This window comes from Equus quagga, chromosome 9 (assembly GCF_021613505.1).
Source record: "Equus quagga isolate Etosha38 chromosome 9, UCLA_HA_Equagga_1.0, whole genome shotgun sequence".
Taxonomy (NCBI): domain Eukaryota; kingdom Metazoa; phylum Chordata; class Mammalia; order Perissodactyla; family Equidae; genus Equus; species Equus quagga.
Genome location: NC_060275.1, coordinates 51,031,132 through 51,043,284, shown reverse-complemented (window position 1 = coordinate 51,043,284; position 12,153 = coordinate 51,031,132). Strand labels below are relative to the sequence as shown.

Sequence of the window (12,153 nt, the reverse complement as noted above, 5' to 3'; positions counted from 1 at the left end):
GTGTATTCATATCAAGAAATACTAAATAGCAGTAAAAAAAGGAATGAATACAGCTACATGCATCAACAAGATTGAATCTCACAAATACATTGAGCAAAAAAATAGTTGCAGAAGAAATATAAATGTATGTGTAATATTGTGATTTATAATATGAAATATATATGTGGTCTTCTCCACTGTTCCTCGCACATAGTCCTGAAATTCTTGGAATTTCTTAAAGTGATAAGAGTGATAAAGGTGCCTTTTGTTATTTATAACAAGCCCCTTTCAACTACATCTGAGTGTATGTCAATGAGGGGCTTTTTGGAAAGCCCTTAAGGATTAGGGCTGGTTGCCAGGGGAATCAACCAGAACTTTCAGTCCCACTCCCCTACCTCCTAGGAGGGAAGAGGAGCTGGAGGTTGAATCAGTTACCGGTGGCCAATGACTTAATCAATCATGTCTACATAATAAAGCCTCCATAAAAACCCAAAGGACAGGGTGCAGAGAGCTTCTAGGTTGTTGAACACATGAAGGTTCCAGGAGAGTGGAGAGCCCAGAGAAAGCATGTCCTTTCCCCCACACCTTGCCCTATGCATCTCTTCCACCTAACAGTTCCTGAGTTATATCCTTTTATAATAAACCTGTAATCTAGTAAGTAAAGTATTTTCCTGAGTTCTGTGAGCTGCTCTAACAAATTAATTGAACCTGTGAAAGGGGTCATGGGAACATCTGATTTTATAGCCATTGGGTCAGAAACACAGGTCACAGCCTGTTTTTGTGATTGGACTTCCCCATCTGAAGTAGGGAAGCAGGGCAATCCTGTAGGATTGAACCCTTAGCCTGTGGGAATTATCCAGTTACCAAGCCATGCTGTGGCAGGTGTCCCACATACAAAGTAGAGGAAGATGGGCATGGATGTTAGCTCAGGGCCAGTCTTCCTCAGCAAAAAGAGGAGGATGGGTGTCAGATATCAGCTCAGGGCTAATCTTCCTCAAAAAAAAAAAAAAAAAGGAACTGAATTAAACTGTAGGATGCCCAGCTGGTGTCACAGAAATGGTTGATGTGTGGACAACCCACACATACAATGTCAGAAGTGAAGTAGTGTTGTAGCAGAATATTGAGGGTAGAGGAGACACATAGTAGGAGTGTGTTGTTTTTCCTTTACAGTATATAATTTCAAAAACCAAGTAATCTATTGTAAACAGAAGGAAAAAAATACCTCACATTTCAGTATAGAGATTTCTTTAGTAATAAAGAGATGCCATCTTGGGAGGGGCATACTGGGGCCTTCAAAGTATTAGGAATGCTTTTTCTTAAGTTGGGTGGTACCTACATGTGTTTGTCTTTTAACAGATATTTAGATTATATATACTCTTTTGTACGGAATATTTTGTGATATAAAAATGTAAAAACAGATTGACCAGGAAAATGTAAAGTTTTTGTAGAACTTCTGGCAATTCAAGAACTCAATAAATGCTACGTATCATATTTCATACATAAAGAAAAAATTCGACTACACGGACTTTTGAAGGAAAAATAATCAGTACTTTATAACCAAAAAGTAGAACCACAACCAATGAATTTAAAAATTTTAAGGTGTTCTATTCAAAGTTAGTTTCTTAAGTGATATGGAAATGAAAGCTAATGTATCAGGAGAAAGTTGGTAAAGGCTTGTATCCCTAGAGATATATTTTGAGATATTAACATATTTTAACACTTTTTTCTTTCTTTGATTTTCCCTTAACCAACCCCCACCAACTCCCTACCCCAATTCAAGAAAATAGCAGGCTGCATGCTTTCTTGTCTCAGGGGAACTTTGTCACAGGCTATTATTTTGGTAGCTCCCAAAGAATCACGTCCTCCTCTTCAATCTAGGATGGCCCTGTGACCTGCTTTAACCAACAGAGTGTGGCAGAAGCAATGATGTTTCAATTCAAGTCCGAAACCTTAAGAAGGTCTGCAAGTTCCCACTTTTGTGCTCTAGGGGAAGCTAGCCACCACGTAAGAAGTCTGACTACCCTAAGACCGCCTCTCTGTGAGAATTTCAACCTAGCTCTGTGGAGAGGCATGGGAAAGAGACCTGAAGGTCCTGGCCAGCAGCTCCAGCAGAGCTCCCAGCCAACAACCAGCACCAATTTGCCAGCCATGTAAGAGTAAGGCATCTTGGAAGTGACTCCTCTAAGAACTGCCAGGCTGTTACCATGTGGAGCAGAGAAGATCCAGTTCCACCAAGCCCTGCCCAGATTGGAGAATCATGAGCTAGTAAAGAAAATGATTGTTGTTTTAAGCCACTAGGGGTTTTTTTGGTTTTGTTTTGCTTGAGGAAGATTCACTCTGAGCTAACATTTGTGCCAATCTTTCTCTATGTTGTATGTGAGTCACTGCCACAGCATGGCTGCTGATGAGTGGTGTAGGTCTGTGCCTGGGAAATGAACCCAGGCCACTGGAGTGGAGCATGCCAAATTTAACCACTAGACCACAGGGCCAGCCCTAAGGCACTATGTTTTGAGGTAATTTGTTATATAGCAATTGATAACTGAAACAGGGTACAGGATAGAAAAGATGCTTTCCTCCTGGGAACATTTTTTCTAAAAACCTAAGCTCTTAGGGGAATGCAGAGGGTTTTGGAGAGGAGACAGAAATGAGAAAAGGACTTATAGACATTGATAGAGTGCCTTGAAGAAAGATGAAGAGAGCAGAATTTTCTCCAGATTAAAAAAGATTCCGTTTAGGCTGGTATGTAGAGATGGTCCTCCATACTCCCCTAAAGAGCTCTATAGTATATCTAGGCAGATAGGATCAAAAGAAGTCTTCCAAGTGATTCCCCTGTCCCAAGTGGCACCAAAGCAACAGGTAGCCACCAGATCTAAAGAGGCCATGTAGACATGGATGAGCCTCTCCTCCAGCACCCAGAGCTTGGAACTTGTTAAAATTGCCCTTTTTTCTAGGTATTTTTATTTGAGGAAATTTAATCTCATCAGCAAATCCTAACAAGACTGCATTTTCATCCCTTCTTTCTGCCAACTATCCTATATCTGTAATACTTTTTCAAACTGGTCTCGTCACAGTACACAGGTGTCAGTGCTATCCTCTAAATCAGCAGGGCATTCTGTAAGCTTCTCTCTACTGCAGGAGGGCACACTCAGGGGCGTGGCCATGTGAGTAACTTCCGCCAATGATATCAGCAAACGTGATGCAAGCAGGGTTTTGATAGGCACTTGCACACTGGAGATTTTCTTTTGAAATTCTGTGACAGCCAAGTAAGAAACCAAGATATCTTATTAAAGATGCCTAATAGAGGAGAGTTGAGCATCAGTTCTCAACAACCTCAGCCAACCACCAGCCATGTGAGTCAGACCATCATGGACCATCAAGGCCATCACGCTGCCAGGTGACAGCTGCTGTACATGTGATCTCAAGTGAGACAACAGAACTGCCATGTTAAGCTCAGCCCAAGTTACAGAATCACAAACAAATAAATGGTTCCTATTTGAAGCCACTAAGTTTTTTCAGTGTAAAACTATTTACTGACCATTATTCACCAATATTTACAATAAAGTAAGCAATATACACTTGGATAACATTCTGATTACAAAGTTACTGTTTTTCCTGACTTCTGCTGAACCAGTAACACAAATAGTGAAAAGATTGAGCCTACATGTAAGGAATGGATTGGGTAAAGAAAAAATATGCAGATCAATAGTTTAGACTGCAAAAGTTTGTTCACATATTCATGCTACTAGGACCTAAACAGCAACATCTCTAATCATCTAATTAGTTTCATGAACAAAAACATTCTGTGAATCATGATCTTTTAGTCAATACAGCACAAGGATTTCAACTTTTCTTAACGGAATGATTCTCTAGAAGGAACTTTGAAATGCCCTTTTTTACACTACCAACCACCTCCCCACCCAGATGAAGAAACTAAATAAACACTGGGTGCTTAACTTTTACATGTCACTCCCAAGTACAAAATGTTCGCTAAATATTTTTAAGAATTGGAGAATAAATGATTAAACCTAGTTCTCCAACAATGACATTACTTGTTGAGTTAGGGCACTAGATAAGGATGCCCAAGATGAGGATATTTAATGAAACGCAAAGGCTGTTTCTGAAAGCGTACTATATGTTACGCAGTTTGCGAACATTAATTGAATCCTAACAACTCTTTGGCGTAGGTGTTATTCACAGTTTTCAGCAACAAGACGGCGGCGGTGGGGTTGAGGACTGCGTGGTGGGAAGACTCGGAGGTCGGGACCCCCCGGCGGCCGGAAGGTCGTCCGGGCTACGGGACCCTCCGGGGCCACCTGAAGGAGGCCGCGGGGACGTCAGAAAACCTCGGCTCGGACGTTCTCAGGGGCTAGCTTTGTCTCGACGGCCCACACTGGAGCCCACATGGAACCAGTAGGAAATAAGGCGGCAACGGGGGCGCAGGATCTCTTGGCGTCTGTTTCCTCCGCGTGGGGACCCGAGTGCTCCCTGCAGGGAACGCTTCCCGCCGCCGCGTTCACGCAACCCAGCTGCGCTGGGGGCACTGCCGGCGCGGCGCCGGGACCTCGAGGCGGGCTGGCTCGGTCGGGGTCATGGCAAGGCGGGAAGGGACCGGGACCCTAGCGGCCGGGAGAAAACAGTAGCTCAGCAGACTCTCCCCGCCGCTCCCGGGGCTGGCTCTCCCGCCTCAGCTACAAGATCGCCCCCCAGAGCGCAGGCGCGCCCGCGAAGGCCCGCGCTTCCCTCCAACTTCGCGAGGGCGAAAGGGGCGGGCCCGGGCTCCGAGAGCCGGGCCTGAAGCCCCGCCCCGCCCCGCGCGGCATGCCGGATTTGCCCCGCCTCCTTCGCGCCGCGGGCGGCCCCTCTTCTTCCTGCGCCACAGTCCCCGGCGGCGGCCCTGGTTACCGGTCGCGCTGCGAGGCTCGTGGGGGCTGCGACGGGCGCGGGTCCGGGCCCTGCGAGGAGCGCGCCGCGCGCCCCCTCCTCCCCGGCAGCGGCTGGCCGCGGAAGTGACGTGGTGCACGGGCAGGAGCTCGTTTGAATCGGTTCCCGGGTGATCCTCGCACCTGGCGCTGCTCGGTCGCCGCCGCCGCGGCCGAGGGAGGAGCTGCAGCGCGCCGGGGTTGAGGCCTCGCGCAGCCCCGGGGGCTGGAGCTGTAGGCGCCGCGCGGAGCCCGCACCTCGGCCCTGAGCGCGGCGGCCGCGGCCGTCGGCGCTGCTGTTTTTTCTCCTTTCCCCCAATATGGCAGCGGCGGGCGGCGGCGGGCCCTCGGTGGGGACTGGAGAGGGCGGCGGCGGCGACGGCTACAGGACAGTGTACTTGTTTGACCGGCGCGAGAAGGAGTCTGAGCTCGGGGACCGGGTGCTGAAGGTCGGGGAGCGCTCGGACTACGCGGGGTTCCGCGCCTCCGTGTGTCAGGTACGCGAAGGGGCGAGGGAGGGATGCGCGAGCGGTCTCGCGCTTGGGAGGGTGACCAGAAGCCCAAGTTGCTCACCAAGGGCAATAAACCTGTCACCCGACCCTGGCCCTGCGGCCTTGGCTTCTCTCTCCCGGCTGCCCGCCATGCCCGTGGCCTGGCAGCAGGAAGCCTTGGGCCGCTCCCGGCCCCGGCCTCGGCCTCGGGGTGCGGAGCCGGCCCCTCCGCCGGCCTCCCCCCGCCCCTTTTACGGGGGTCTTGCTGCCCAGGGTCTCATTGGCCCGCGGCGACCTTAGTACTCTAAGCCGTACAGCTCATCCTCCAGTAGCGAAAGCCACTTGTGTCTCTTCCGTGTGGAACTTTGTTTCAAGGAAGAGAGCAGAGTTAGACCCGATGGCTCTCCTCGGAGTGTTGCGATGCTTGGAAGTTGTGAGATTCCTGGAGTGGATGTGCCTTAGGTTGCTTAAGTGATGCGGTCGTTTCCCGGGGCGCCCTGTCAAGAGGGTTTGCGGGCCCACCCTGGCGGGGCCTTGCGAGGTGGAAACAGTTGTCCAGGTCAGCTTCTCAGGTGGAGCTGCCCTTGTGCTTTTCGCCGCTCTAGCCCGTGGGAGTTCCTGAACTGACTCGAAGGGTGTCCGTGGGTAGCTGTGGAACACCAGAGAAGGGCGCATCTCTCGACTATATTAGTTTGCTTTGAAAATTAATGACTGTGTAGGAAAACCCACTTTAAACTGTGAAGTATTTTATAGCTATGGGTGGTGGTGCCTGAGCTGTAAAGAACGGGTGTTGTCATGCCCTGCCTTAACCCCATGAGGTTCTTCTGAAGCTGTGAAGAACATTTAGCTTCCAAGGAAAGAAAACTTTGGGTGAAGCAGTGTTTTAACTTGAGTAGGCTGATGATTTAGTAGTGTTCTGGAGACAGAACTCTGTATCGTTGCTGAATTGATTGAAATCCGAAGACTCTCAGAATAAAAGAGACTTCAGAGCAAGGACTTTGATTTGTTCCCAGGTGTATTCCCGTCTCTAGAACTGTGCCTGGCACATAATAATTGCTTAAAATACAATGAATAATTTGAATGAAGAGAGAACTGTATGAACTCGGAAGTTCATTCTGTGCCTGGATATAGCAGATTCCTGTGTGTTAGAAAGTTGGATGAATGCTCATCTTTTTTGATGATTGTTTTGTATTCAAAACCATCCCAAACAAAAAGGAAACTCTTTATGTTTATTATTTTTATTGTAAAAAAATCAGCACATTAAAGAAACTATGGAGCCAGAGGGAAAAATAAACCTTCACTCACTGTAAAATTTATAACCACTGTTAGCACTTGGAGTAATTTCTTTGCGTCGTTATCCCTACTTTTTTAGTAGATGTAATACATGTTTATATTTTACTTTTTTCCACTTAATATTGTCAATATTTTTCTATTTTAACGCAGCTCTTCATAATCGAAGTTTGAAATGATCTGTTTAGTACCACTGTTTGCATAACCAAATCTCTCCTTTTTGTCGACATTCACATTACTTTCAATTTTAAGTAATACCGTGATAAACATCTTTGAACCCATAGTCTTTTATGTCTTTATTTTTCTTTAGTTTAGAATCTGAGAAGTGAAATTCCTGGATCAAAGGTCAGGAACATTTTCAAAGCTCTTGATACCTGTTTTTAAATAGCTTTTCAAAAAGGTTGTAGTAATCTGCCCTCCCTCTAGAAATAAATTCTCCCCTGTGAGAAGTCTCAGTAACACTGTTGGAGTGCTAGGAGAAGTATTAGTAGGCTTTATTACAGAGGTGGAAAGTCACTTTTGGAGATGCTGACTCACTTAAGTAAAACAGTACAGTCAAATTCGGATTCAAACCCAGAACCCCTATTCTTTGTGTTGTACCACTCTGCCTCAAATGAAGTTCTTTGTTATAGCGAACAGATAGATTTATTCCATTCCTTCGATATTTTAACTTGAAAACTAAAGAGAATATTTTCTTTGACTAATTCTTTTCCTCTTTCTTCTTTTTCCTGCTAGAACAGACGAAGGTTAAATTTAATTAGCAGTGAGAGGGAAGAACTAGTAAGAAAAAAAACAGAAGCCTAGCTTTTATTTTTGAGTATTTACTTTTTAAAGCATCATTAGATTATTCCACCTAATCCCCTAACCAGGTCTCCATTACATACGTGAAGAACTGAATTAAGTTACTGACTTAAATCCAACATTATACAGTTAATAAGCAGTGAAACTGGGATTGGAATCTAGGTCTATTTGATTCTAAAGCTTGTCTTTTTCTGAAAAAAAAAAAAAAACCTCCACAGTGCTCACACTGTTTACTAAAGTCTTCATTTTCCTTTTTAGGCAAGGAGGCAAAATAGTGCACTAAATTAAAATTTTTCATTAAAACTTAAACCAGTAAGTGTTTCTAGTGCTAGAAAGTATTATGGATCCTAAACGGTTATTTGGGGAAAGCTCACCTTAGGGAAAAAGGGAGCAATCAAGAGGAAGGAAGAGGAAAGGGCAGATCTGGAAGAATTCCTTAGACGTTTTATAAGCAGCTATTAACTCACCTGAGTGCTTGTGACCTTGCAGAATCAAAGATTAGAAATGCTTCATTTGGCTAGTTCTTAAGTATGCCCAGACATAAGTCCCATATATGCAATCCCTCCTCTCCACCTCCAATTTTGAGAAAATGGCTACTTTTTCTGTTGCGTGGGTCCACTATACCTTGTTATCCTACCATGGCACTCGTTATACCGTTGTACTTTGTAAAAACACCGTATGCTTCTTGAGGGCCCAAGCCATACCTAATAGTTTGTTTATAACTGTTTAGTTTAATGAATTGGTCTCTTCCTTCAAAAAAACATTTGTACATAGGGGTACATAATGTTAAAAATTCCAAAAGATGAAAAAGTAAAAGAAGATATATGTAGGAGAAAATAGTAACCTGAGGAGACTTAAGAAATGGGAGTTTTCTCCTTATATTCCGCACAAATCCTGAATGATAAAGTGGGCAACATCCTTACAGGAAGGAAGGGCTACTTCTTATCTTGTCCTTTAGTGCAAGATAGGATGTGTGTTGTTTAGGGTAGTGCAAACTGCTTTAACCAGTAACCACCCAAATTTTTGTGGAGGTTTCTTACTCCAGTGCGGTGTGGGTGTTCCTAGTCTGAGAGTGATTCAGGGGCAGAGCCATTGGATATAATGCCAGAGCAATGCACTGAGGTATATAGTTTCTGACTGACTTAACCCATGGGTGAAATTTAAAATATTTGAAGATTTTATGGACTGCAAGTTAGTTAGCTCTTCAGAAAAACACAAAAAATTGGCTTTTTTTTTTTTTTTGAGGAAGATTAGCCCTGAGCTAGCTGCTGCCAATCCTCCTCTTTTTGCTGAGGAACACTGATCCTGAGCTAACATTTATGCCCATCTTTCTCTACTTTATATGTGGGACACCTACCACAGCATGGCTTGCCAAGCAGTGCCATGTCCACACCTGGGATCTGGACCGGTGAACCCCGGGCCGCTGAAGCAGAACGTGTTGCACTTAACCGCTGCACCACCAGGCCAGGTCCCCAAAAATTGGCTTTTAAGAGGAGTTGGGTAGTAGGTAGTTTGAACCTGACCTAAAGACATGGAGGGCAGGTACTTTGTGTTATTCATTCAAGACAGATCCATGTGCTTTAACAATTAACTCCCCAAAAAAGTGGGATTGAAGTGCTGTTATAAAAATGAAAAAGCCTAATCAAGACCCTTGCCCAAATAGAATGTTATCCTACTTTCATATAGAGAAAGACAGAGGAAGTACTGTTATCTGTATTCAAGGCCAGGTGACTACAAATATGTGAAAGCTTTAGTTTTCATCTGATAAGAGAGATTTTAGACCAAAAACGTGGAGAGAGAAGAGTATGACATCTTGAGTAAAAGCATAATGAATAGGGGCCGGCCCTGTGGCCCAGTGGTTGTTTGCGTGCTCTGCTTTGGCGACACTGGGTTTCGCTGGCCCAGGGTTTCGCTGGTTCGGATCCTGGGCGCAGACATGGCACCGCTCATCAGGCCGTGCTGAGGTCGTGTCCCACATGCCACAACTAGAAGGACCCACAACTAAAATATACGACTACGTACTGGGGGGATTTGGGGAGAAAAAGCAAAAAAAAAAAAAGAAAGATTGGCAACAGTTGTTAGCTCAGGTGCTAATCTTTAAAAAAAAAGCATAATGAGTAATGTAAAAATACTGAATTTGTCAAACATAAGAGCTATAAGATATTTAGGAAAATTATGAATTCAACAAAATTTTTATACAGAATTATACATAAAGCAAAGGAAACAAAAGGTAGCTTATGTATCTTAATTGAATAATAGAATTATGGAGAGATTGCATGGAGTAATTAGATGTAAACACTTTTAGATGTACACAGATCTTAAAAATTCAATTTGGGACATAGTTTTTCAGTAACTATAAAAACAAAATTTGTAGTACAGGATGCTTAAGTACATGATCTAACAGTTGGGATATTGTAGAAATAAAGTAGCAGTGAACTAAAAAATAAAGACTGTCATGATTATACAAAATCCTAATAAAGATCTGTAAAGACAATTTTTATGTCTCTTAAGCAAATAGAACCTTTTCCCTGTTAATGTCCATGACTTCATTTCTCTAAAGTGGAATTGCATAGGATATGACTATCTTTAATTTTACTAAAGTATGCAATGTTGCTTTTTGGTACGGTTTTACTGATTTTCAGTCCTATCAGCAATGTGTAAGGTCCACTTTCCCTATATGGAGACCTACACTTAATGTTATCAGGACTTAAAATTTTTGTCAGCCTCATGGGAATGATAATCAAGTTGTTTTAATTTTTCTGGTAACTAGTGAGGATGAACATCTTTTCATGTTTTCTAGTTTTTCTCTTAATGGCTTGCACTTTTTGTATATTTTCAGAAATTGTTTTCTCTGTCCTCAAAATTGTTCCACTTTTTCTCTACAATTTTTGATAATATTCAACTGCTTTAATTCTCTTAGAATTTATTTTTGTGTGCATTGAGATGGAGATTTTTTTAATCTATGTCTATGCATTTAACTGGTTGTCTCAGAATCATTCATTGACTGGTCTATTCTTTCACCACTAATTTGTAATGTCACCTCTATTTGCCAAGCTCCCCATGTATATATGTATGGGTCTGTTTTAGGGTCCTCTCTTCTCTTCCACTGGTCTGTTATAGTATATTTTAAAGTAGAAATTTTTCTTAAACTTCAAACATGTATGAAGAGATAATAGTATAATGAACCCACCTATGCTCATCACTCAGTTTCGACAGTTACCACGTATTTACCACACCAGCATCATTTTTGTCTTTTTTAGCACATTCTAGGTTTGCTTTGCTCCTATATATTTCAGCATGCATTTCTGTTATTATACCATCAAAATTAAATTTTTTTCTTTTTCTTTTTTGAGGAAGATCAGCCCTGAGCTAACTTCTGCCACCAATCCTCCTCTTTTTGCTGAGGAAGACTGGCCCTGAGCTAACATCCATGCCCATCTTCCTCTGCTTTATATGTGAGACGCCTCCCACAGCATGGCTTGCCACGCGGTGCCATGTCCACACCCGGGATCTGAACTGGCAGACCATGGACTGCCAAAGTGGAATGTGTGCACTTAACTGTTGTGCCATTGGGTCAGCCCTAAAATTTTTTTAATATTATGTAATAGCTCAGTCTATATTCAGATTTCTCTGATTGTCTCAAAAATGTCTTTTTATAGATGGTTTGCTTAAATCAGGATACCAATCCTCATATTGAACTTTTTAATGTTTCTTAATTCTTTTAAAATTTAGAGCATTTGAGCAAAACCCTCTTCCCCTAGTCTCTTTTTAGTTTTTCTTGGTGTTGACCTGTTGAAGAAATCAAGTAGGTTTGTCTTTACTATTGTACATTCTGGATTTGTCTGCTCCTTTATAGTGTAATTTAACTTGTTCTATCTCCATATATCATATAAACTAGAAGTTGTTTTTAAAGGCTTGTGATGAAGATTTAGGTTCAACTTCTTTAGGGTGGGGAGGCAAAGAATTCATAGGTGGTGCTGGTACTTTGTATTACATGACATCAGAAAGCATGTAATGTGTGGATTCTTCACCCACTCTTAGCAATGCTAAGATTGAATTAGTGGGATTCAGGTGGTTTCAACTGGATCCCTCCGTAATAAAGTTTTGATCTGATAATTCATCCATTGATGGTGATATTCTGATTGTCATTCCCCCTGTATTGTTAGCTGAAATTCTTTAAAGAAAACTTTACCTCATCGACTAGAACTCTTTGGTTATCCTGAAATAGGGTTGGTATAAGAAAGTGGGATCAATGCTTTTATTCTTTCCCTTTAATTTGTCCGTGTTCAGAGTAAGGAGTTGGGTGCCTTAGTTTCAGTGACAAATAAAGGTTTTTAGTATCATTATTGAAGACTTAAGTATCATTAGTCTAGATGTTTTTAGTTGTCTTTGGTGGTAAGATTGGTCTAGATTAACTAGTCTTATTGTTAGCTGAAGCACAAGTCAGTCTTTTCTGTTGTTTGTACATTGTTGTACAGTCATCCCTTGGTATCCGTGGGCGATTTGTTCCAGGATGCCTGAATCTGTGGATGCTCAGGTTCCTTAATATGAAAATGGAATAGTACAATGAATACAGCTGGCCCTCCATATTTGTGGGTTGTGAACGTGTGGATATAGTGGGCTGACGGTTTTGTTTAATTTTAGAAAGAGCATGTATCTTTTAATTTTAAAGA

General features: G+C 42.9%; 1 protein-coding gene across 1 annotated transcript in view; it reads left to right on the top strand.

Annotated features, from left to right (window-relative positions):
• The first annotated feature begins 4,852 nt into the window (after window positions 1–4,852).
• Window positions 4,853–12,153, top strand: part of SMCHD1 (structural maintenance of chromosomes flexible hinge domain containing 1) — a 136,587-nt gene continuing 129,286 nt past the window's right edge. The window contains exon 1 of the mRNA XM_046671568.1: window positions 4,853–5,395. Coding sequence (XP_046527524.1) covers window positions 5,219–5,395 — 177 coding nt within the window. The 5' untranslated portion in view covers window positions 4,853–5,218. The remainder of the gene's footprint in view (window positions 5,396–12,153) is intronic.